Source organism: Mesoplodon mirus (genome assembly GCF_964341445.2).
Source record: "Mesoplodon mirus genome assembly, chromosome: 10".
Lineage (NCBI taxonomy): Eukaryota > Metazoa > Chordata > Mammalia > Artiodactyla > Ziphiidae > Mesoplodon > Mesoplodon mirus.
The window spans coordinates 48521878-48549146 of NC_138986.1; the positions used below are offsets into that span (position 1 = coordinate 48521878).

Here is a 27269-nt window from a genome sequence, read left to right on the forward strand (position 1 = left end):
CAGAAACTAACACAACATTGTAAATCAACTACACTTCAATTTAAAAAAAAGAATTGTACCTCTGAACTAAAAACAAAATGTACATCTGTTTTTTTTTCAGTGGAAATTAAAGAAGACTTAATGAACTAGATAGGAATAAACAAAGAAAAAGGACTTTATTTGTAGCTTTTTACTTCAAATTTTCTGATTTGGGGTACCTAGGGAAAAGATATAAGTTTAAGACTAAAAATATATGAAAACTACTAGGTTAATACATTTTAAAAGGCCCTTTATTTTCAGCTATGCAGTTATTTTGGAATAGCACACCAAGTTTTCCATTTGCTGAACAAATGCCTTCACTCAAAGGACACACACAAATATACTAGGGACCTACATGAATTAATCAATATGGTTCCTTTGGATGTTTATAACTGTACTCATGAGTTTACAATGCATATAACTACTTTTCACTGCAAACTTCATCCACACAGGATTCTTGCCCTAGAATCTCCACACCATCCCAGCTGTGACTAGTTCCATTTTATGTACCAAGCCAGGACTGACTGACAGATCTATGATGTTCCTACCAGTAAGAGATATCTCCTCCATCTGGCTCTCAAAAATATTGACTTCTATTACAGATTTGAGAGGGATGGAAACACAATTATGGGGTTTCAATCCTGAACAGCTCCTTCTACACTAGTGCCTAAACTTTATATCCTACCTACTTTGATTCAGTTTATTGAGATTCCCAATCTTAGCACAAAAATTAGATTGAATGTGTTCTTGTCTACTTCTAGCATAGTTGGAAAAGCCTCCTAAATTAATGACAAAAATGTTAAAGAACACTCGAAGCAACCATAGTCCTCAACTTTTCTTTATTGAGTGCAAGACCCCCTGAGGTATGGGCCCCTCGTTTGGTTATCATTCATTCCAGTGTTTAAGCAGAAGCAAATAGGAACAAACAACTGCCTACTTGCCTATCTACTCCCTGTGTAGAGGATACAGAGTCAGAAAGCCCAAGAATTCTGGCTTTGCCATTTGCTATGGGATCTGGTCAGCCTTTCTGAGAATTAGTTTTATCATGTGTAAATCAAAGACAGTAACACTTCCTGAAAAAATCTGCAAGGGCCACGTGACACGTCATATGTGAAAGCAACTTACACTGTGTCTGGCACAAAGCAGGTGTTCAAAAATGTTTTTTAAATGTCCAAATCAATGAAAATCCTTTCTTAAAAAAAAATTGGGGGGCTTCCCTGGTGGCGCAGTGGTTGAGAGTCTGCCTGCCGATGCAGGGGACACAGGTTTGTGCCCCGGTCTGGGAAGATCCCACATGCCGCAGAACGGCTGGGCCCGTGAGCCATGGCTGCTGAGCCTGCGCATCCGGAGCCTGTGCTCCACAACGGGAGGAGCCACGGCAGTGAGAAGCCCGCGTACCGCAAAAAAAAAAAAAAAAAAAATTTTTTTTACATTCTCATGTTAACACCCCAAAGCTTTCCATAAACTACCTTTCACATATATATAGTACTCATCTGTCATCCTTCTCCATAAAGTCCGCTTTTTGTTAAAATTCTACAGCAAGAGTAGACAAATTATCTTCAAAAGACTAGATAGTATATATTTTAGACTTTTTATACGGTGTAAAAAAAAAAAACTTTAAAAACGTAAAAACCATTCTTAGCTTGTGGTCCTCACAGAAACAGGGATTTAGCCCACAGGAGGTGTATTTGCTAACTCTTGTGCTAAAGCACAGTTCCAAGATTACAGCAGAAGAAATGTGCTATTGGGGGATGGGCAGTCAGGAGGAGGAATTCAACCAAATTTCCAACATGATTACTGTTTCCACAGCCATTCTGAGCTCTAGTGGTCTGAGATTTACAGCCAATGAAATATCTTCTGTCTCTGGAAGTGGGAGATCAAAGAGAGGAAATGCCACAATTTTAAGTATAAGAAAAGCTGTCATATTGACACTGGATTGAAAAAAAAGTACAGAATGCTACAGATTCTACAACATAACACTTCTACAAAGTGGTCACTCAACTGAAAGCACCCTGGTGTCACAAAAAAAAATCAGCCCTGGATAAGTCACGTGTGGAAGAGAGAGATTTCTGGGTTAGACCCTCCATTTTTACTTTCATGATCTCTTCAAAAATGATGGTGAAAAACCCAAGACTATGATAAAAGCAATTTTATTTAAAAAAACTATTTATTTTGACAATATTTTTTAATATAATTTTCACTGCAGTTAGTTGCCAAATTAGGATAAGATGCTCAATTTCACTTTTCTAATTAGTTATTGAGATTCTTTTCAAAAATTTTTTCTTTTAAATTCACTAACTAAAAGAACAAGCAATGGCGGTCCTGTCAAGAGAACATAATCATGTTCTGATTTTTTTAAGTCAACTTAAATAGTTTAATCCACATATTCCCTTAAGATTTTCTTTAGTAAGAAACTAATATCATCACATACTCAAAGTCCACTTATCATTCACCATTTATTATATACCACCTTTTACCTTCTGATTTCATTCACTAGACTTTTTCATTTAGTTTTGATTGTCAACACACTCAAACGGGAATTTGATTAACTCTAGTAAAGCAAATGACAATTGTTAGTAATCATTTGGGTAGTGTTTCTTGTTCTAAAAACACTCAAAAAAAGAAAAGTAAAAATTTTTTAAATCAAACTTGCTCTATAAAAATAGATCCATAACAAGCTTCCTTTTGACAATCCATTAATTATGCACTTAAAATGTAATTCAATTTTTTAAAATTCTATCAATATACTTGCAAGCAGTGAATACATAACATTCACAGTGAAATGTAAGCTCTATAGTAATCTTTTTGAAAGTATAAAAGTCTTATTTCCCCTGCATTCTGCATCAAAATTCCCTCACATAGGATGATTTCTAATTCAAAATCAAAAGTTAGGAGTACTATTAAATTAAATAAATTAGTTTGAATAATCACTTACATGCCTTCTTAAATCAGAAAGATTCTACTTACCAATGATGTCTGATCCTCAAATGGTCTTGTAATATTTTTCCTAATATTAAAAAAAGTTACCCTAATTTTAATAATCTTAATAAGTAATTCACCCATAACAATAAATACTAAGATAATTTTATATTCAGATGATCAAAAAAAAAGCTAGAAGAATATTCATTCAAATATTTATTTAGTGCCTATTATGTGCCAGGCACTGTTCTAGGAGCTAGGGATACCATAATACCGCGTCAAACAAGATCCTTGCTTTCACGGAGCTTACATTCTAGAGGAAAAATGAACAATTTCAAAAAGTAGTATCTGTTGTGACAAAAATAAAATAGGGCACTGTGTTAGTGTGAAGAATGGAAAATGATTATTTGACCTGAGACCTGATAAATGAGGAGTTAGCCATGGAAAAGTTTTGAGGTTAAGAGTATTCCAGGAAAAGGAAACAGAAAAAGAAAAGATTCTGAGATGGAAACAAGCTTAGACTATTCAAGAAACAGACGACAAATGTCACTGGAGCTTAGTGAACAAAGGGTTAACGGCGGGGTATGAGGTCAAAGATGTAGACTCGGCCCAGAATATGTAGGGCCTTGTTGGTCAAGGTAAGGAACGTAAGTTACTAAAAGAGTAACAGGAAGCACTGGGGGGGTTTTAGGCAAGACAGTGATATGATTGGATTCAAATGTTCTTTTTTTTTTTTTTTTTTAATTTAGTTATTTTATTTATTTATTTTTGGCTGCGTTGGGTCTTTGTTGCTTTCCCCGGGCTTTCTCTAGTTGCGGTGAGCGGGGGCTACTCTTCATTGCAGTGCACGGGCTTCTCATTGCGGTGGCTTCTCTTGTTGCAGAGCACGGGCTCTAGGTGTGCAGGCTTCAGTAGTTCTGGCACGTGGGCTCAGTACTTGTGGCTCACGGGCTCCAGAGTGCAGGCTCAGTAGTCGTGGCACACAGGTCCAGCTGCTCCGTGGCATGTGGGATCCTCCCGGACCAGGGCTCAAACGCATGTCCCCTGCATTGGCAGACGGATTCTTAACCACTGTGCCACCAGGGAAGCCCCAAATGTTCTTTTTTTTTTTTTTTTTTTTTTTGCAGTATGCGGGCCTCTCACTGTTGTGGCCTCTCCCGTTGCGGAGCACAGGCTCCGGTCGTGCAGGCTCAGCGGCCATGGCTCACGGGCCCAGCCTCTCCACGGCATGTGGGATCTTCCCGGACCGGGGCATGAACCCGTGTCCCCTGCATCAGCAGGCGGACTCTCAACCACTCCACCACCAGGGAAGCCCCAAATGTTCTTTTTAAAGGACTGCTCTGTCTGCTATGTAAGGATGGAATGTAGCACAGCAAGAGTGAAGGGGTTAGTAAGGAGCTATCACAGTAATCCAGGAGAGAAAGGAAAAAATGGTGGGTTGGACCAAGAATAGTAGTAGTGGAGATGGAGAAACAGTGGGTAGAGAAACGCAGAATGCTATCTTTCATGCAAAAGGGAGAAAAATAAGATTATGTATTTTTATTTGCTTAAATATGCATAAAGAAATTCTGTTAAGATATATAAGAAACTAATGATAGTGGCTGTTCTGGGAAGAGTGTGTGTTTGTATTTTCACTGTATATTTTTGGATTTTTAGTCATGTACATAAAGTATAAAACAGTTTATAATTTTTATGAATTTAAAGAGAAATAAAATCATATACACATGATCTCAATTTTGTTCAAAGAAAAACATATATAGATATAAAACTTCATGAAGAGAAAATATACATAGTGCAAATATACATAGTGCTTATCTATGGGTGATTATTTACTCTTTTCCCAGTTATCTAAGATAAACATATATTACTTTTATAATCAGTAAAAAACAAAAAATGTATTTAAAAAAATGATGCAAGACAAACAAACCAGGAAAAATTACTGCAGCATTTATGATTAACAGCTAACAGCAATTCACAAATAAGCAAATATGACCTGTTGGAAACATAGGGAAAATGCAAGTTTAAACAAAATGTCATTTTCACTTCTTAATTTTAAAAAACAAACCAAAAGTAGGTAGAGACCCATGAAACTCGTACATTTTACTCTGCCAAACTTCTCAAAAAGCACTACTGTTAATATGCTAGATTGGGCATGAAGTTATACCCAGTAATCTCACGTCTAGAAATATCATGTAGGAACCAATAAAAAAGAAGAACTCATTTGTGTAAAAATGGCCATTTTAGCATTATTTATAAGAACAACAACAACAAAAAAGAAAATCAAAATTTCCTCAAGTTAAGGAACAGTTAAGTAAATTTTAGTATAACCATTTAATAGGCATTATACTAGCGTTAAAAATAATATCTAAAGGACACCTATCAATAGAAAAATGTTTACAAGACAAATGAAAAAGGCACAAAAGAATTGTCAGAATAATGAAATTGTTTCTGTACCATGACTGCAGTGGCAGACACAACTCAATGTATTTGTCAAAACCCACGGAAGTATACACCACAAACAGTAAATTTTACATACATAAATTTAAAAAACAACAACCAGTAAGTGATCGAAAACCCAAAACAGAATACAGACTGTAATAAATGACCTTAACTATAGTAGAAATGAATAACACAATCAATCACACTGAAGGGACAAAAACAACCTAACCTGACTTACACTGGAAAACAATATTTTTACTGCATATTGTGAGGTTAAAGACAAAAAGAACTGCACATAAATTCCATACTCTAGTTAGTAAAATTGTTTCTTATAAGGTTAGAAATTCTGAAACTACTAGAATTACACAAATAAGTAAATATATTATAACAAAAGCAAGGTTTCATACTGTCAGAAGATAGAAGATACAAAGAAAAAACGGAGAAAGGCTGGAATGAAGTCTCTGGTATTTGACTGGAATTGGAAGCACTAGTATGCACTCATGATTTTTTAGGAAGTATCAGGATCAACTCAGGGCTTTTTAAAACATAAATAAATATAAACAAATACAGACGTGCGTACATGCATAGGTTAATGTACATAATATTTATTTTCAAGCTCTGTCTGCTGAGAGGACCTAGAGACAATGACACTCCAGTAGCAACTGAGCATAGATCTGTTTCTAAATTATCTGTCTCCAATATATGGAACCAGGGCTGATTCCAAGGCTGTGGCAATGAAAACTACAAGATGAACCCAGAGCATCTTGTGGTGCCAGAAAGGAAGTGCTCAAACACAGGGGGCCAAATTGAAAAGCCAACCTGACAGAGATCCCAATGGCCAAATGGAGAACAATTTATGCAACAAAATAAATCATGACAGGACTTCCCGGGTGCTGCAGTGGTTAAGAATCTGCCTGCCAATGCAGGGGACAAGGGTTTGAGCCCTGGTCCGGGAAGATCCCACATGCCGCAGAGCAACTAAGCCCATGTGCCACAACTACTGAGCCTGCGTGCCACAACTACTGAAGACCGCGAGCCTAGAGCCCCTGCTCCGCAACAAAGACAAGCACCGCAATGAGAAGCCCGCGCACTGCAACAAAGAGTAGCCCCTGCTCGCCACAGCTAGTGAAAGCCCGCACACAGCAACGAAGACCAAATGCAGCCCAAAAATAAATAAATAAATAAATCATGACAGCACTGGATTATAACCCCAAAGAACGTAATAAATATCTGTAAGTCCACACTGACATAAATAATTAATTAAACAAATGGAGGAAAAGGGACAGATTTTCCTTACAGAATTCCAATTAATAAACGTAGAGGGAATGAGAGAAATCGAAAACCACTACTAGAACACCACAGTAATCACTGTTGTAGACAAGATCCACTGATGAATGCTAAAATGAATACGCAAAAGTTTGAGGAGAAATAGGATTATCTGCATAGTCTCTAAGTATCTCCTCTAAACGTCTGTTAATTACAAAGGGGAAAATAGAAACTTTATAGTGGAGAAACCCAGCAGACACCACTTTAACCAAGGTTAACAACACCAGTAATAAGACATAATGTACACCCTGGTATGATTTACTGAAAAAGGCACATCACTTTTGTGGTATTCTTGCCCACAATGCATAATCTCAATCCACTCATGAGAAACTTAAGACAAGTGCAAACTGAAGGTATTTTACAAAATAACTGACAAATACTCATCAGAAGTGTCAAGGTCATCAAAGACAAGGAAAGATTGAGGAACTGTAACAAACTGGAGAAGACTAAGGAGACATGACAACTGAACGCAATGTGGGATCCTGGAAGAGAAAAAGGATACTAATGAAAAAACTGGGGCTTCCCTGGTGGCACAGTGGTTAAGAATCCATCTGCCAATGCAGGGTACATGGATTTGAGCCCTGGTCCGGGAAGATCCCACATGCCACGGAGCAACTAAGCCCGTGCACCGCAGCTACTGAGCCTGTGCTCTAGAGCCCGTGAGCCACAACTACTAAGCCCGCATGCCGCAACTACTGAAACCCGTGCGCCTAGAGCCTGTGCTCCACAATGAGAGAAGCCACCGTAACAAGAAGCCCGCGCACTGCAACGAAGGGTAGCCCCTACTCACTGCAACTAGAGAAAGCCTGTGCGCAGCAACAAAGACCCAACACAGACAAAAATAAATAAAATAAATAAATTTATAAAAAAGGAAAAACTGGCGTAAACCAAATCAAGCCTGTGATTTAATTAACATTATTGTACCAATGTTCATTTCTTACTTTTGATAACTGTATTATGGTTATGGAAGTTATAACATTAAGAGATGCTGGGAGAGGGTATATGGGAACTCTACAATTTTTGTAATTTTTCTGTAAGTCTATTACTATTTAAAAATAATACATACATGCTATGATTACAACTCTGTAAGAATATTCAGTACAAATGAAAACACAGACGGGAAAGAAACAAATTTTAAAATACTCATAGCAGGACTTCCTTGGTGGTCCAGCGGTTAAGACTCCATGCTCCCAATGCAGGGGGTCGGGGTTCGATCCCTAGTCAGGGAACCAGATCCCGCACGCCGCAACCAAAGACCCAGCGCAGCCAAATAAATAAATATTTTTAAATAAATAAATTAAATTAAAATAAAATACTCATAGCTATGTATGTAAGGAACTGTAGTATTTTTTAACCAAAATATTTTTCTAAATCTCCCATAAAGTGGTTGGTTGTTACTTTTATAATGAAACAATATAATTTAATAAGTGAAATAAAAGAAATCATGACTTACTTTTTATACAGAACTCCATATGGTTTCTTCAGTGCATACTGTAAAACATAATTTATAGCTTTCAAAACAAAACACATTCTGAAAAGCAGAGGTAAAAATCAAGCATTGTAACAGTCATTATACAAGATTATCCTGGTCCCTGAATCCTATTCTGCTATCTTCTGCATGGCTCCCTTTTGATCACTTATAACTTGCAACACAAGCTTAATTTTGTTAGCTGGGATATTCCTAATTAAAAATTTCTATGCCCTTTCAATATTCTATCCAATTTAAATGATTCCCTTCATTTCCTTAAATTCTAGCTTCATCTAGCCCACTCTCCTTTAGCCATCCCCAATTATCTGCAGTTCCCCAAATGCATCATGCTCATTCACATGCCCTTTTGCACAAGCTTTTTCCTCAGCCTTGGAAGCCCTTCTCTTCCGCTTCCTTTTCTCCTTCTTGTTCCAACTCCTCCTTCAAAATGATGCTTAAGTGTCATCTCTAGGAAGCCCGTCCTGTGTGTGGCAACCCCCATGGGGTTTTAACTCAGCCTCCCAACCTATCCTGGGTGTACCTCCAGCACAGCACTTCATTCACAATGCTGTTAACTTTTACTTGTCTGTCTTCCTCACTAAGCTCACTGAAGGGAAAGACTGTGTCTTATGTAACTATTAATCCCTAGCACCTAGCACAGTAGTTGGTATTGTTGAAAGAATAGATAGTAATATGCAGTTACCTCGTTTTACAAATTAGATATGTTCCTGAAATGTGAGTAAATCAAATGCTAGTAATTGAAATCAGGTGAAATTTACTAAGGGAACTAGCTGCTGTAAGGAAAACCAGTAGTCAGTGCCTTGGTGAGATGTTAGTTTTTCTCTAAGGCTAGCATTTCTTAAGGCAAGCCAAATTTATCTATGTATTTCTCAGGCAGTCCAACTAGTATGCTAAAAATTTCCTAAGATGATTTCAACACCATTTAAAAAGTAAGTATATATATACGTACCACATCTCTAAGTACTTGTGTCACTGTTGAACTTGCATTGCCCCCTTTAATCAGCATAGCATTTTTAATATTTTCACTGAGTTTCGGTTCTCTTTTCTCAAGGAATCTCTTGGCTCTTTTTGTTTTGGGCTTTCTATTCGGAAAAATCACAATTCATAACAACTTAAAACATTTTCCTCATATTACAAAACCATGACTTATGTGCAAATTCTTAAAAATCAACAGAGACATTACATGACATTTATCAGTTAGGATTCCACCACTAAACAAAATCTCACTTTTTAGAGGAATATTAGTAAAAGATATTCAGCTATTACTGTTAAATAAGTGTTAATTTTATTAGATATGGTCTTTAAAAAGACTCCCATTTTTATATTCCCAGCATTCTGTTATTACTGTTTTCTAAACTTTTTATTTAAAAAAAGAGATAGAACTTCCCTGGTGGCACAATGGTTAAGAATCCGCCTGCCAATGCGGGGGACACGGGTTCGAGCCCTGGTCCGGGAAGATCCCACAGGCCGCGGAGCAACTAAGCCCGTGCGCCACAACTCCTGAGCATGCGTTCTAGAGCCCGCGTGCCACAACTACTGAAGCCTGCACACCTAGAGCCCGTGCTCTGCAACTAAGAGAAGCCACCGCAGTGAGAAGCCCGCGCACTGCAACGAAGAGTAGCCCCCGCTCGCCACAACTAGAGAAAGCCCGCACGCAGCAACGAAGACCCAATGCAGCCAAAAAATTAAAAAATAAATACAAAAGGCATTAAAAAAAAAAAAAACTAACCTAGACCAATCACTCTGCAATTTATGAAGGGAAAACAAATCCATTATTCTGATTGTATCATGTGATAGCAGGAGTAGAACGCTTTTATACACTCTGTTCACCTCTGCTTACACCACGGTGAGAATCTTGATTTTCCAACAGTTCTCTGCCATCTACTGAAATAATTCCTCTTCTCTTAAATAACTATGACCCTCCCTCCTTCCGGTCCCACGGACACTTCGTGAAGTAAAAGCAAAACACAATATACACAAACTTAACTTTACCATGCAGACTTAAAAAATTCACCAGATAAAATGTCAAGCACATTTAAAGCTTCTAATCATTTACTGGTTGATAAAGATACACAGTGCTTTTTAAGTCAAACCAAGAGAGATTTAGTGTGTCTATAACCCAATAAAAGTGTTATATGTTCTATATTCCATGTGCTTTATTACTTCTGACTAACCAGCGACTAATGCAAATAACACCTTGTACGTTTTATTAGCTGTTTGTCCCACAATGAGACAGTACACTAGTCTTACTCATCTTTGTGGTTCCCACACCTGCAGAGGAATATTCAGCACATGTGCAAAAATCCCTGATTTAATGACCAAAAGAATAATTTGTCCTTTTGATTACATGTTAACCCAGGTAAAACGCAAGAAAACCATAGCAAATAATAGCAGAACTATTTATGAGATCAATAAACATTTTCTGGACTAATATAAAGCAGACATTACCCAAGAATAACTCAGAGAAGTGTACAAGTTTGGGAAAAAGAAAAAAAGCTAATGAGCATCTCTACGTGCTGCCGCAAAACCTTTGCATAAATTCTCGCAAATATTCCTCACAGTTCTATGAAGTACGACTATTATGAACGCTATTTTACAGAGTAAACTGAGACTTAGGGAGACTAAATGGCCTAGTCGCACAGCTTTAAGTGGACGGGCCCGGACTGTCACCTAAATCTGTCACATTCCCAGGCCTGTGCTCAGAGCACCTCACACAGGTGTTCTGTGCCCAGAACACCTCTCTCACCTTCCTCTCACTTCTGCGGAAGCCGAGACACTTCTAATTGTCTAGGATAAAAGCGGCCAACGCCTCGGTGCCACCTCCACGCCGCGGCTCCCACACACGGCCTTCCCTGCTCTCCGTCTCCCCGCAGGCCGCCCCAACAGACGGAGACCCAAACTAGTGGATACATCCGCACGGAGTGGCAACGGGTGTGAGGAAGGAGCGTGGGCGGCCGGGAAGAGCGCGAGGCAGAGGCGCTACTCCTCCGTCCCGCTACAGAGGCCCTTCTCCCCAACGTTACCCGGGGAAAGAACCCACTCCACTTACACAACTCGATCCAAAGCGTCCATGCTACCGCAGCGGCCTCCTGGCGCACGCACCTGTACCGCAGGGTTACACGAGATAACGGCAGCGCGTCGACCGAGGCGGAACCGGAACTTGGGCGTGACGTCACTTCCTGGCACCGCCGCCGACGTGGAGGCGCTGGCGGCTGTTTGGGATGAGATAGCGCTCTGTTTCCCTGGTTACAGGTGTTTGTCTTGGCTCTTTTCCGGAAATCAACAGGCTCCTCTTGGAGCTTGATGTACACACCTGTGTGTGATAGACCAGGGTTCTCGGCCTTCCCCAATCAATAGAAATTGGTAAGAGGCCAGTCAACAAATTCAGACAAGGCTTTTGGGGGGCTTCTGTGGCTGCAGGAAGGAGCAAAACCAAGTAACAGGTTCCCTTGCTAGTTCCCGAAGGTAGGGGGTGGGGCGCAGGTGAGCTGGTTCCTTATATGGGATGAGGGTAGGGTGTGTCCAGGGGTGGGCTGGAGGGGTAGCTTAGGTGGTTTGCTCATGCATTTGGTGGTGTTGGTTGCAGGGGGCATACGCAGTACCCTGCTTTTGCTCCCTTTGCTTCCAGCTCTCCAGAAGTGGCAGTGGGGTTTTTCTGATCTTTTTGTTTCTTGCCCATAATTTACCCCAACTGTGCATGCACATATTTTTAGTCCCTTATAGTTTCTTTGTATTTTGTTACCCCAGGAGACGTTTGTTCAGGTGCAAGCATTGCAGCACTGCAGGAAATGGTCCCAGGTCCCAGCCTGTCTCATGTGTATACCTGGACTCAGATATTCAGGGACCAGGTGTTATTCATCTGGGAATCCTCCAGGATGCTAGAAAGGTTGGTGGCATGGTAGGTACTCACACAGTCACTAAAATTATCAATGTGAAATATGCACTGTTGACAAAACTGTGAGATCAGTGAGGCAGAGTTTATAAACAGAGTTTATAACTGCCACAGTGCCTGGCACATAAAATGTATGCAGAAAATAACACTTCTGATCGTTATTTTCCCCCCAACGTTTAAGTTGTCATATACGTCACATACCATAAGTTACCCCCATAAAGTGTACAATTTCTTGGTTTTTAGTACATCCATCAGCACTATCTAATTCCAAAACATTTTTATCACCCCTCTCATAACCCAGTAGCACTCTCCACTTTCCACCCTTGTCAACCCCTGGCAACCACTAATCTATGTCTCCGTAGATTTGCCTATTGAGAACATACCATATAAAATGGATTCATACAATATGTGGCCTTTTGTATCTGGCTTATTTCACTTACTATGCTCATAAGTGTTCATGTTTAAGGTTCATATGTGTTGTAACATGTATCAGTACTTCATTCTTAGTACATTAATTTCTTTATTTAGGACTGAATAATAGTCCATTCTATGGATATACCATGTTTGTTTATCCATTCAAAAATTTATGAACATTTGTGTTTCCACTTTTGTACTATTATGCACTATGCTGCTTTGAACATTTATGTACAAGTTTTTGTGTAGACTTTTGTTTTCAGTTCTCTAGGAGTAGAATTGCATGTGGTAATTCTATGTTTGACATTTTGAAGAACTGCCAAACTATTTTCTGTCTGCACCATTTTACATTTCCATTAGCAATGTAAGTGGGTTTGGAATTGGTTTTTCTATTGGTGCTATAACAAATTACCACAAATTTACTGTCATAACACAAATTTATTATGTTATTCTAGAAACCCGCAGCCTAAAATTAGTTTTACACGTCTAAAATTAAGTTGTCAGTAGGGCTACATTCCCCCAGAAGCTCCAGGGAGACTCTGTTTCTTTGCCTTTCCAGTTTGTAGAAGCTGTTTGCATTCCTTGGTATTCCTCCATCTTCAAAAGGCATCACTTGAACTTCTGTTTCTACTGCCACAACTTCTTTTTATCTCTGACACTTCTGAATCCCTCTTATAAAACCCATGTGATTACATGTGGCCCAACTGGATAATCCACAATAATAACCCCCATCGCAAGATCCTTAACATAATCATATAGCAAATTCCCTTTGGCCAAATAAGGTAACATATTCACAGATCCCTGAGTTTAGGCATGGGCATTTTGGGGAGAGCATTATTCTATTAATCACAGGTTCCAATTTCTCCATCCCTCTCCAAAATTTGCTATTGTCCATCTTTTTTCATTAAGCCATCCTAGCAGGTGTAAAGTAGTATCTCATTGTGGTTTTCACTTGCATTTCCCTGATGACAAACGATTTTGAGCATTTTTTCCATGGGTTGATTGGCCATTTGTATACCTTCTTCAGGAAAATGTCTATTCGAATCTTTGCTCATTTTTAAATTAGGTTGTCTTTTTATTATTGAGTTGTAATAGTTTCCAATATATTCTACATACAAGTCCCTTATCTGATATATAATTTGCAAATATTTTCTCCAATTGAGTAGGCTTTTTCATTTTCTAGATAGTGTCCTCTGAAGCAAAAAATTTTTCAATTTTGATGAAGTCCAATGTATCCATTTGTTTTTCATTGCTTGCAATTTTCGTGTTATATCTAAGAGGCCATTTCCTAATCCAACATAATAAAAGTTTTTTGGTTTTTTTTTTGGCTGTATTGGGTCTTCGTTGCTGCGCGCAGGCTTCCTCTAGTTGCAGGGAGCAGAGGCTACTCTTCGTTGCAGTGCATGGGCTTCTCATTGCGGTGGCTTCTCTTCCTGGGGAGCACGGGCTCTAGGTGCATGGGCTTCCATAGTTGCAGCACGCAGACCTTAGAGCATGCAGGCTTCAGTAATTGTGGCGCATGGGCTCAGTAGTTGTGGCTCACAGGCTCTAGAGTGCAGGCTCAGTTGCTGTGGCACACAGGCTTAGTTGCTCTGTAACATGTGGGATCTTCCCGGACCAGGGACTGAACCCATGTCTCCTGCATCGGCAGGAAGATTCTTAACCACTGGGCCATCAGGGAAGTCTCTAAAGATTTATACCTATATTTTCTTCAAAGAGTTTTATCATTTTAAGCTCTTACATTTATTTAGACCTTTGGTCCATTTTGAATAAATCTATATATACATATAGTAGAGATGGGGGGATCCCACTTCATTCTTTTGCATATGGATATTCAGTTGTCCCAGGATCATTTATTGAAAAGACTATGTTTGCTCCATTGTATTGCCTTTGCTCCTTGATCTAAGATCAGTTTACTATATGTATGTCTATTTCTGGGCTCTCTATTCTCTTCCATTGAGCTATTTGTCTATTCTTTCAGCAGTTCCCACTGTCTCTATTACTGTAGTTCTATAGTAAGTCGTGAAGTCCTCCTGCTATGTTCTTCAATATTGTATTGGCTATTCTGGGTCTTCCCCTCTCCATATAAACTTTAGAGTTGGTTTGACAATATCCATGAAAACCTTGCTGTGATTTTATTTCGGATTGCATTGAAACTATAGATCAAGCTGGGAAGAACTAACATCTAGATAATACGGCCACTTTCATATACATGAGGAAAGCTGGGCACACTGCTAACCTGAATAAATTCTGGGATTCTGTTACAAAGAAATAAAGGAAGACCAGGTGCTGGCTCAAGTAATTAGCAGTCTCTCCATATAGAGACTCCATACCATTTGGTAGAAAAAAAAAAAAAGCTTTTGATTAAACAAAAACTGACACTAAAGTCATATAAAAATTGGGAGGATACACACTTATGATTTGGAAATGCTTTTAATCAGGGTAAGTTGTTTTCCAAATAAACAGTAAAAATTTACAAAACCTACTGAAGGAAAAAATTCCTCATCCTAAAACATTAGTTCTCTAATCTGTCACAACAAAGTTACACCTCCAACAGTTGTGAGACATAATTAACGTGAGGAGTGTTTTAACTTATTAGTACCAGGTTAAACCATATAAAATTGCAGAGTTTTATAGTCAGAAACAAATATTGGTAGTTTCATATAGTTCAACCTGTATCAAAGTTTGTGACTAATTTACTTAAAAAATACAAGTTAGGGTAGATCTAGGTTATCACCATAATATTGTAGAATGTTACAGCTGAATTCCAATCATCTTTCTTCAGTGGGAAAGAAGTGAAATTACAGCTGGAATATTAGAACTGTACCTTCACCCTTAGCACTTCTGAATTCTTTTTCTGTTCTTAGGAGTAATACTGACTTTGGTAGACTGGAAAATGGCCCCCCAAATATTTTCATGCCATAATTCTCAGTTTTATGCCTGTTTAAATTACATGGCAAAAGGGACTTTGCAGATGGAATTAAGGTTATAGACCTTAAAGTAGGGAAATTACTCAGATGTGCCCAGTGTAATCAAATGGACCTTTAAAAGAAGGCAGAAGGGTCCATCATCAATAGGATTATGGAAGAAGCAGGAGAGATTCAAAGACTGAGAGGGACTTGACCATTGCTGGCTTTGAAGAGAAGGGGACCATGAGTGAAGGAATGCAGGCAGCCTCTAGAAGCTGGGAATGGCTCTCAGCCAACAGCAAGGAAATGGGACCGTGATCCTTCAGCTGCAAAGAACTGAATTCTGCCAACAACTGAATGAACAAGGAAATGGAGTCCCTCACGCCACATCCAGAAGAGAATGAAGCTCTGCAAATACCTTGATTTTAGCCCAGGTGAGACCCATGTCAGATGGCTGACCTACAAAACTAAAAGACAATACACTTGTGTAGCTTAATACACTTTAGCCACTAAGTCTGTGGTAATTTGTGACGGCTGCAATAGAAACTCACAGTTACCTTAGTAAAACCCCCATTTTAAAGGACTCATCACAGAAGGGTCCCTACAGTCATTGAAACCATATTTTTAAAAACTCGTATCTGGTCCTTAATGATTCTAGTCTATTAAACTATATTATAATTGGAAATGTGTATATAGTCAACAAAAATAATAAAATTGTGAACTGAAAACTACAAAGCCTGTTATTTTATATAAAAACTCTAAAAAGTTCACGACTAGTTTTTGTGAGAAACATTTCATCGAGGAGTGATTTCTAAGGCAGTTTCTTGAGTTTCCATAAAAACAGAGCCTTCTGTCTCAGAAGAAGGGATATCAATAAGAGGACCAGAATCCTCTATATCCAAGTTTGGTGGTTTCTCCTGTTCATAACTCAGGTTTGAATTATCTTTCATTTGAATCTCTTGCTCTTCCAACTCCAAAGATTTATCTGGGTCTGGAGCTACAACTTCATCCTCTTCATGATCATGCAGAAAACTACAAATCATGTTGGGTCTACAGGAGAAATCATTTTCCTTGATTTGCAGCCATTCCACACCACCTAATGGAGGAGGCAGGAGGACAAACCAAGAAACATGAAAAAGGAATTTCAGTTACTTATATATTTTTAATTTAAATGTTCATATGAATATTTATCAAAATAAAACCCCAACGTAAAGAAAGGAACATGGTGCCTGTACCTGCTGATAAATGATCATGTAATTTCCATCTTACATAGAGACCTTGGAATGCCTATAGGGTATGCATCATCAAAATCACTAAAAGTAATCAACTTCAGTTACTATTCCAAGCCCTTTTCCCAGAGTCCAATTCCCAACTCATTCTGAGAGATAACTGAGCTCACACTGCCATCTTTTGTCTTGAAGAAAATTTTGTCCCTTCCCTACAATTTTCTCCTTACCCATTCAGTTTTCATAATACAATGGATAATACCACTCTATCATCTTGAGTCAACATTTGTCATTTTGAGTTGAAAAACCCAATTGTGAAATAAGACACCTCTCCAAAAAAAACACTTGAAAAAATTTTTTGTTCCTTTCCATACTCACAGTCAAAGCCCTTACCTGTCAATGAACTCCTATAATCGAGAATTGCTCCAGGGTCCCGTGGTAAAGAATCCTACTTACAATGCAGGGGAAAATGGGTTTGATCCCTGGTCAGGGAACTAAGCTCCCACATGCTGCAGGGCAACTAAGTCCACATGCCACAACTACTGAGATCACGCGCCTCAACTAGAGCCTGCGTATTGCCAACTACAGAACCCACGCACCCTGGAGCCTGCGCGCCACAACTAGAGAGAAGGCTGTGCACCACAATGAAGAGCTCATGCACCGCGACGAAAGATCCCAAATGCCTTAACGAAGATCCCGTGTGCTGCAACTAAGACCTGACACAGCCAAAAATAAACAAAATAAATAATAAATAAATCTTAAAAAAAAAAATTGCTCCAATAATGCTAGCCATTTTTTTCTTTCATCCTTATGACCCTTTCAGTTAAGTATTTTCAATGGATCCTCAATTCCTATAGCCCAAGCTGTTTACTCTCACCTTCAAAGTTCCATTAGATATCTGTAAGATATACCAACCTATCTTGTCACCCTGTTCATGCATCCATCTGTTCCTGTCCCCCATCATAAACTAACTCTTCTGCAGCTGTTTGTTGAAACATCCTTACTGTTGATCCCGTATCTTTTCTCATGTATTACTACTATAAAGTCTCCCTCTTTCAAAAATCGATTTGTTCTTTCCCTCCAGTTCAGCTTCAAATATTGACTTCATAGTTTTTTCTTGCTATAACGCCATTCTCCTAGTCACCAAGTTCAAAACCTCAAAGCCATCCTAAAGCCTACTCTGTTATCTAGCATAATACTTGGCACATAACAGATACTTAAAATAAGTTGAGTGAAATGGGTGCCGAGTCATAGTCATCCATGTCTGTTTCAATGTGATTTGCTTTAGAGTACAAGTTCCTAGAAAGTAAGGACCATATCTCCTGTCTGTTTTGTTCTGCCTCCAGCATCTTGCCATGTTTGGCAGCCAGCCTCCAAGATGGTCCCCAATGATCCTCACCTTCCTGAAATGCACGCCCCTGTGTTGTCCCCTCCCACATGGAATAGGATATCACAGAAATGACAGAATGTGACTTCTAAGGATAGTTCATAAAAGACATTGTGGCTTCTACCTTATTCTTAAGGATCACTTAGTCTGGAAAAGCCAGCTGCCGTGTCAGGAAGGCACTCAAACGGTAGTGTGAGGAGGTGAGGAAGTGAGGCCTCCTGCTAACAGGCAGCACAAACTCACCAGCTATGTGAGTGAGCCATCTTACAATTAGGTTTTCCGGCCCTACTCAAGCCTTCAGATGACTACAGCCCAGCCAACACAATGACTACAACCTCATGAGAGACCCCAGCCAGAACAACCTAGCTAAGCTGCTCCCCAGTTCCTGATTCACAGAAACGTGTAAGATGGTGTTCTGTTGTTGTTTTAAGCCTTTAAGTTTAGGGGTAACTTTTTATGCAGCGACAGATAACCAATACAGCCTTGAATAGTTGGTTACTAATTTATTTAATTGAAAGAAACACCCAAATCTTCCCAAAGATCTATTAGATTATTAAGGACTATAGGAGAGGTAATTGTATAACTTCCTTTAAAAAGAATATCTAAATGATAGCTAAGCTATCTGGTATATATCTGCTTTTCAAATTCATTCTAGAACTTCAAGTGCCTACTTCCTATTATTTTTGGAGTGCCTAAAAAAGGGATAATTGTGGAATATATAAGAACAAAGATGTGTTATATAGTTACGTGTAGCTGGTATAATTAATTTCTAAATGATTAATGTACCTTCAAATGTTTATTCCTTAAAATACAATAACTCAAACCATGAATATTCATTAATAGGGTCTCATTTACTAGAGTTTCAAATATGTCTTTGAGCAATAAGCCTTTTTTTTTTTTTTGGTGGACAAACACCTTTATTCTGACAGTGTCCCAAATTCCCTAGGGCAAGAGAAAGAGGTTGGTGTGGTGAGCAATGGGCTTTTAAACCACCAAGTGTTTCTTTGTTCACCTCCACAAACATGCGCCTGCTATGGGTGCAAGAAGCCCTGGCCTAAGGTCTCTAGTGTGGGATGACGAGCAACTGGAGAAGGCTAAATGGATGCTTATTAAGAACGAGACACAGGACTAACAACTCTGGTCCTAGAGTCCCTCCCACATATAAAGCCAGCTTCTTCCAGTTTTGAGCATCTTGGGGAAGGTCACTGCATCTGCCAAAAGTTCAGGAGATCCTATGGGGTTACTCCTTGGGAATCGAGAACTGCTATCATCATATCTTCTGCACTTACAAAGAAGTTTTAATGAGAGAGAGAGAGAGAGAGAGAGAGAGAGAGAGAAATATCTGCTGAATTCCCTGGGGTTGAAATCATGTGAAGTTTCTTGACAAACTCCTCACAATCGTTTCCAATGCAAAGAAGACAGAAATTTCTTATATGTCTCCAGTGCCCCCTGCTATGTGAGAATTCAACTAAATTTTAAATCTATGTTTGGTACTTTTCATGGAGTACCCTCAATTTTAATATACTTTACCTATCACATATATTTATTCCTACAAAGTACAAAGAACATCCTGGCAGCAGTGTTTCATAAAGCCAATACTAAATCACCTATTTTCAGAGAACTAAGTGAACTAACCTATGTTTTCTTCTCCTTCCTTCTTTTCTGTCAGAAGAGTTCTTGTCATGCTGAGCTTCTTCATTGTGTGGCATTTATATTTTAGCACTGTTTTATTATTGCCTTCTGCATCCACTAGAATATAAAATGAACAGTGTTATACTGCTTGATGCCATCAAATAATCATGTTAAGCCTCAATGATTCCAGTTTAGAGAGTTAAACTATTTCCTGTCAAGATAGTGTAGTAAGTTCAAGATTTAATTCATTCCTCCAGCTCCAAGCACAGAGAAATATCAGATAAAATACATAAGAACAGAAGGCACAGTGAACTCAAAGACAACAAACATCTCCAGGGGACAGAAACACAAAGTGAGATTAAAGCTATGGGCCTATTAGGCTCCAGCCCGGAAGCAGGAAAGGGGGGCCAGGAATTTGGCCTTACAGGGTAATGAGGTTGAAAACTCTGCCACTCAAAGTGAAGGATCAAAGGCAGACCTACTGCTTGAAGCCGGACTGGAGTGGAGAACATTACCGATCATGAAAGAAAATGAGAAAAGAACTGCTGCCAACCTGCTGCTGGGGGTCACAGCTTTATAAAAACTGTGGGCGTAGGCAGGAGGGAGGATGAGGCTCTGTGCTAAGGGTATGAAGCACACAGAAAACTTCCACACCCTGCCACTGTGTGGCTGATATTACACTTTAGAAAGCAACACAGTGACATCTATTAAGTTCAACCACTTGAAACTGTCGCTATTCGGCCCAAATTGGTAATTTCATATGGTTGGATCTAGTACACACACTCATCAATCTAGCAGTTCCTTTTCTAAGCGTATACCTGAGAGACATTTTTACATATATGCACAAGGAAACATAAAAATATTCACGGCAGCATTTCTGTAGTGAGTTAATAAGCATAATTAAGAAAATGGGCTCTGGAGCAGACCACCTGGGTTCAAATCCTGGTTCTGCCTCTTATCCTGTGTATGACCTCGGGAATGTTATTTACCTCTCTGTGCTTCAGGTTCTTCAAATATAAAATGAAGATAACAATGGCATCTACCTCATAGACTTGTGGTGAGGATTCAATGAGTTAGTACTTATAGCACCTGGAACACTGCCTGACATACAGAAAGCACTCAATAAATTTTAATAGTTATTAATAATTACTGGTAAAAATGGAAGCAACTACATGTCCATTAACTGGAGAATAAACTGTGGTATAGTCACAAACAGAATGTTAAGCAACAGGGAAAACATATATATCAACACGTATAAATCTCGAAACATCTCTAATTGAAAAAAGACATAGAATAACATGTATAATATGCTATAACTTATATCGTGTGAAAATACAAGAAAGTGCTATTGTGTGCGGATACATACATATGTAGTATAAAATCAGGTATAGGAAAGAAAAACACCAAATTCAGGAGAGTGATTACCTCTGAAGACAGAGGAAGGGAGTAGGTTTGGAGAGGGGTATACAAGGGGCTTCAAAGGTATGTGGAATGTTTTTTAACTACCTAACCAAAAGGGAGGATTTGATACAGCTAGACAAGGGGTACATGAGATCTTATAATTTTAATATCCACCATACATAAGTATGTTTGAAATATTTCATAGTAAAAAGAGTTGAGTCAACATAGCAATCACTTACCATGTTCAACATTTTCTTCAAAGATAACACAGGTCCCAAGAGTGTCTGCAGAAAAACATGAAGGCAACTTGTTGAGAAGTAACAGAGCTACTTTCTCGGAAAGGCGTATAAAAAAAAAAAGGGAGTTTCATCTCTCTGACTTCCTCCTACCTTCATACTCTCCAGCAAAGACATAGCTGTCCACTTGCAGAATGGGCTTCTCAGTATCAATTCCCTACAACAGAATATAGGATCATTAAAAAAATCATCATTAGAAAAAGGCTTGGGGGTGGGGGGAATGGGTGAAATGGGTGAAGGGGGGGCTCAAAGGATACCAACTTCCAGTTATAAAATGAATAAGTCCTGGGATGTTTGAGAACATCATGGTGACTACAGTTAATAATACTGTACTTTATATTTGAAAATTGCTAAGAGAGTAAACCTTCAAAGTTCTTACCAGAAGAAAAAAAAATTGTAACAATGTGTAGTGATGGGTAACTAGACATTGTGGTGATCATTTCACAATATATGCAAATATTGAAAACGTTGTACAGCTGAAACTAGTATAATGTTATACGTCAATTATTTCTCAATTTAAAAAAGAAAGCACAAGGGACTTCCCTTGTGGTACAGCGGTTAAGACTCTGCGCGTCCGCTGCAGGGGGCACGAGTTCGATCCCTGGTCAGGGAACTAAGATCCCACATCCCGCATGCCGTGTGGCATGGCAAAAAAAGAACAAGACTTTTACATGAAACCTTGCTACCAAGGAGGCTGATTTCCAAAGCTGGGGAACCTCTGGAGCTTCTTGTCCTAGCAAGTAAAGGATAAGCTAAAACTGCTCTCATCACAGCAGCTACAAACTGAAGACTACTTAATTCATACCTAAGTAGCAAGGTCTATTTCAATTAACATCCTCTTCAAGATAAAGTAAGAACAGAGGAAGTTTTGTCAAAAATGCTCAAAAGATTTTAAACATAAAACAGATGGTAACTCACGATACCATAGCAAGTCAACAGCACAGTGTGAGGTCTCTGAAGTCCTTTCTTAATAGGTATTCTCTCTCCCTTCTCCACACTATTTTTGTTTGTTTTCCATATTTTATTTTATTTTTTGAAGTTTTTTTAATTTTATTTTTTACTGAAGTATAGTTGAAGTACAATGTTGTGTAATCACTGCTGTACAGCAAAGTGACTCAATTATACATATATATATTTTTTCATATTCTTCTCCATTATCATTTATCACAAGATATTGAAATATAGTTCCCTGTGCTATACAGTAGGACCTTGTTGTTTACCCATTCTATATATACCAGTTTGCATCTGTTTAATCTCTGTGTGCATATCTAACTATCCTCTCTACCCTTTGTGTTTCTCTCACCCTCCTCACTATATAAAACGGTGTATTTTTTCAAAACCTAATGTTCCATATCAAAATGCTTTAACCCTCCAAATCTTTACCTCTCTCCAGCCACACAGGCAGACACTCAGGCAGAGTTAGGCACTAACTTTCTCCCAGCTGCTCCCACAGTCCCCCTGCACTTCTGTGATTGTCTCCAGCGTTCACTGCTTTGTTCACGTGAAATTAATATATCAATCTTAGGGACGGGTATATTTCACCACTCATTCTTGTTTTAAATTTAAGAAAATCTACAACAACCCCCCAATTCTACAAAACTCACCAAAATCTTGCATTTATTTTCACATTTCGAGAGAAAGTCTGAGTCAATAATTCCTGATAATTCCACCAGAACCAACTGCTCCTGGTGGAAGAAAGAGGGGTTAAGGGCGCTAGCTTGCGAGTGTGCAGGAAGAAGCAGGCATTAACGAGAGAAGCCAAACCTCCCCAGTGCAACGATCCCACCTTTGTGAAAACTAGGTCCTGCTTTCAACAAGAGGAAGCGCGCGCCGTTACTTAAGGTAACTTCCCTCCTTCCCCCTCGAACTTCCGTGTGGCCCGTAGGGCTGGGGCCAGCTGCCCGCCGCTCCGCGCGCCCTGGGGCACAATCCCGCCAGGAGCCCCCGCACGCCCGCCGCGTCCCGACTCCCTTCCCCGCACACAGCCGAGCGGCCACCCTCGCCACCGCCGCGCGGGCTTCCGCCGTCGCACTCACTGCCTCCTCCTCCTCCTCCTCCTCCTCCTCGTCCCAGTACCCCCGACTCGGCTCCTCGGCCGCCGCCGCCATGCCGCCGCTCCTCCGCGCGGCCTCCGAGCCGTGGGCCCCGCCCGCCGGGGCCGCCATCTTGAGTACGGGCAGCAGCTCCCGCCCCGCCGCGGCTCCGACAGCGCCCGCTGCTCCTGCCAGCACGCGAGATGGCGGCTCCGGGGCCCACGTGGAGCCCCTTGTCCCTGTCCCGAGAGCCGGAGCCGGGGCCCTGGCGGGTCGGCCGGGCAGGTCCCGCGACCTAGGGAACCCTCGGGCTCCCGGCCCAGGTGGGACGAGAGCACTGTGGAAGCCGAGGGGATGAAGTAGGTGCAGGCAAGGAGGCTACGGTGCGCGAGGGAAATGGAGAGGCCTCGTGTGGCCCCAGCCTCCAATGCTTGGAAAGAAATTCCTACTGTCGTGTGAGCACTGATCATCAATTCAAGTTCTCCACGAGCCAAGTAAAGGGCAGTTCTCAGTTTCCACGTATCGGGCGCCCACTGCGCGAGGAAGTGAGCTGGGGTTTCAGGCAGCCAGGAGACGTAGAATTAGGGACCAACCAATGCTAATCAGATGGCCCTAGGTGCTGTAAGAGACCCAGATTGTTTGGGGAGTACAGGAGACTCCGAGAAGTGAAGTTTTGAACAGGATTTTCTTAAAGTAACCTCATGGATTTTTCTGATTATAAAATAAATGATCTTTGTACGTGAGACAGGATGATCTACCTCCAAAGAGCATGAGGTTTGGGGTCTGATACCCGTCCGGTTCTGCTGCGTTACTTAACAGTAAGCCTTTAGGTAAGTTGGTTATTGTGAGGATTAAATGAGATAAGCCCACTATTCAGCACATATTAAGCACTAATATGCATTTAATCTGGTATTAGTAATAATATATAAAAATTTAGAGCATTACAACTTTTAAAAAACGTTTTCCGGGAATTCCCTGGCAGTCCAGTGGGCAGGACTTGGTGCTTTCTCTGCCGTGACCCTGGGTTCAATCCCTGGTCCCGGAACTAAGATCTTGCAAGTCACGCGGTGCGGCCGAACAAAACAAAACAAAAAAAACCGAGGGGACTTCCCTGGTGGCCCAGTGGTTAAGTCTCCGAGCTCCTAATGCAGGGGCACGGGTTTGATCCCTGGTTGGGGAACTAAGATCCCACGTGCCCTATGGCACAGCCAAAAAATAATAATAAAAAGTAAAAAAAAAAAAAAAGTTTATTCAAAAAACGCATTTTCCTTCACAATATATCTTTGCAGCTTCTTTCTACATAAAAACATTGTTTATGTGTACATCTGTTTTAAACTTGCTTTTCTCACTATATGTAGTATTATGGATGTTTGTCCATATTTTCCATGATAAGTACAGATCTATGTGGTGGTATTTATTGTGCAATATTGATATTGAACAACACTTCAGTAAACATCTTTGTGCATTTTTACCCAGTTCCTCCATTAAATGAATAGGATTTCGTAGCTTAAAAAAAGTGGAAAAATCACTGGACTTGTTAGCAGTTGTAGATTTGAATTATAGCTCTGAAATATAATAATTGTGACCTGGCAGAAGCTGCTGCACTTTCTCATCCCCTGTGTTCTTATTTATTGAATGAGGATAAAATTATTCATCTTCACTATATATATTTTTTTGTTTGAAGATTAGATCATGTATCTAAAAGTGCTTTGTAGGGGACTTCCCTGGTGGTCCAGTGGTTAGGACTCCCTGCTCCCATTGCAGGGGCCACAGAGTGCCATCCCTGGTTGGGGAATTCATATCCTGCATGCCTTGCGGCACAGCCAAAAAATTTAAAAAAAAAAAAAGTGCTTTGTCAATTGAAAAATCATATAAATTGTCAGATTTTATTGAGGGTTCAAGGAGGATAAAGAGGAGAAGGACAATCCAAGCTGAGGGAGCAGCAGACAGTGAAGGCTTGAGGAATGAAAATATGTTTTACGAGGTCAGTGTAATGACGCAAGATGTCCCTTGCAAAGAAACAAGCCTCATACTTCTAGCCGAGGTTATTATTGTTTACTATTTAAGACATAATTATTATTTTTATTTTGAACAATTTACGAAAGGATAGAGACTGAAAAGCAAGCCTTCCATCCCTGTTCCCCCAGCTCCCCTTTCTATAGGCAATTAGTGCTTAGCGGTCTAGCCTTTCTAAGCAGACCATAGGTCTTGACACTTCTCCAGGGTGCTGCTAGGGGAATGAGGATGCACCAGTTTACACTGCTTCCCAGCCTAAGGAAATCTCATTTATTTCCTCCAGTGTAAATAAAGGCACCTCTTCCCTTTTACCTCTCAGACATGTAGCATAATTTCTTCAGTGAGCTCAGACTCTAACAATAGATGGGAAAAGCCACGGTCTTCAAGTAGCTTCAGCTTTCCATCCTTTAGACATCCAAGACAAAGGAATACAAATGGCCTGGCTGCCCGCTTGGAAGGGATCAAGGGGAAAATGTAGTATCTCCATAAATTATCCTGCCATATTAATAAAATCTTTTGGAAGAAATCAAACCTGTCTTGTTGATTTTAAGAGTCAAAGGAATCTGTTCACACCCTAAGTCAATATAGCCTAGGGGCTTGAGGGCTCAAAGTGCTCACTGAAAAGAGATTCGGAGGCAGTGGCTCTCCCAGTACCCTGGAGATTTTGTGTGGTTCTCGTGGCATTGCCAGAAAGGGAGCGGTGGTGAGAGGAATAAAGGTAACACCTGGATGTTGTTGACATTCTGTAAAGGAAGAAAACTTATTTCAAATGTTCTAAGTAATGAATTTCTACTGCTAAGAAGTTGGTAACAAAATGAGGGAAGATTTACAAGTCAGATTAGAAAGAGCCAAGGAAGAGATAAATTACATGGTTTTCTACAGCCATAGTTGGAGCTAATATAGAAGAATCTATGTAATTTGGTAGGAGGGCCAATTGACTTTAATTGTAGCTAATAAGAGGAATCATGAAAAAAAATTCAGAGCTATGATTTCTGAGAAACATAAATGAGGTTGTCGTAGTCAATATTTAAAAGCCTGCCACTAGGAGGAGACAAATGAACTAAAAATTGTTTAATCTGGTCTTCCTTTAGAACACATTTTCTAAATTAAGAAGAACCTATACGAAAATTATATTTAGTAGCAGAATTCTAGTAAAAGAGCCTTTAGTGAGGGGCTTCCCTGGTGGCGCAGTGGTTGAGAGTCCGCCTGCCGATGCAGGGGACACGGGTTCGTGCCCCGGTCCGGGAAGATCCCACATGCTGCGGAGCAGCTGGGCCCGTGAGCCATGGCCGCTGAGCCTGCGCATACGGAGCCTGTGCTCTGCAACGGGAGGGGCCACAACAGTGAGAGGCCCGCGTACAGCAAAAAAAAAAAAAAAAAAAAAAGATAACAAGAGTCTACAAAGAAATTTCTCCAAAGTGGGTATAGAAAGATTTAAAAGCCGCTAAGGGTTACATTCCATAAGGGTACCTTCCTCCCCACCGTTTATATTTTCTCTGCTGTTAGAGGTACTTTTGTAGAAACATTGGAGGAATACTGGTGTAGATCAAAATGGTTGATGGCTTAGAACATCATGATGACATTCATAGTTGGAAACTGCCAGGTTTCAGCAGCACCTGTGATATGTGGTACAATCTGTAGAATTTGGCTTCTCATTAGATGGAGTAGGGTGAGGGGAGTAGAAAGAAGAGGAGCAGATAGAAACTTATCGAAATTACTGTGATTAAGAGCCTGGATGACTGGTACAATGGGAGTGTGTGTGTGTGTTGTTTTTTATTTTGTTTTGTTTTTAAAGGAATAAGAAAAACCCGAGGAGGAACTTGTATGAGTAGATAAATGTTGAGGTTGGCTTTGGACCCCGAGTTCGAGCTT

The 27269-nt window shown here is 40.0% G+C and overlaps 2 protein-coding genes across 2 annotated transcripts in view; both read right to left on the minus strand.

Moving 5' to 3' along the window:
* The window catches only part of RPF2 (ribosome production factor 2 homolog), a 44874-nt gene extending 33536 nt beyond the window's left edge, over positions 1 to 11338 (minus strand). The window contains exons 1-4 of the mRNA XM_082634129.1: positions 11241 to 11338; positions 9141 to 9273; positions 8156 to 8193; positions 2986 to 3025 (exon numbers count right to left, since the gene is read on the minus strand). Of these exons, the coding sequence (XP_082490255.1) occupies positions 2986 to 3025; positions 8156 to 8193; positions 9141 to 9273; positions 11241 to 11263 (234 nt within the window). The 5' untranslated portion in view covers positions 11264 to 11338. The remainder of the gene's footprint in view (positions 1 to 2985; positions 3026 to 8155; positions 8194 to 9140; positions 9274 to 11240) is intronic.
* A 4153-nt stretch (positions 11339 to 15491) lies between these two features.
* On the minus strand, positions 15492 to 23554 carry GTF3C6 (general transcription factor IIIC subunit 6). The gene is made up of 6 exons (XM_082633281.1): positions 23385 to 23554; positions 22953 to 23033; positions 21442 to 21505; positions 21292 to 21336; positions 19655 to 19768; positions 15492 to 16502 (listed from the first exon to the last, which is right to left on the minus strand). Exons 1-6 carry the CDS (start codon positions 23511 to 23513, stop codon positions 16201 to 16203), a joined length of 735 nt encoding a protein of 244 aa, XP_082489407.1. The 5' UTR covers positions 23514 to 23554; the 3' UTR covers positions 15492 to 16200.
* Positions 23555 to 27269: the final 3715 nt, after the last annotated feature.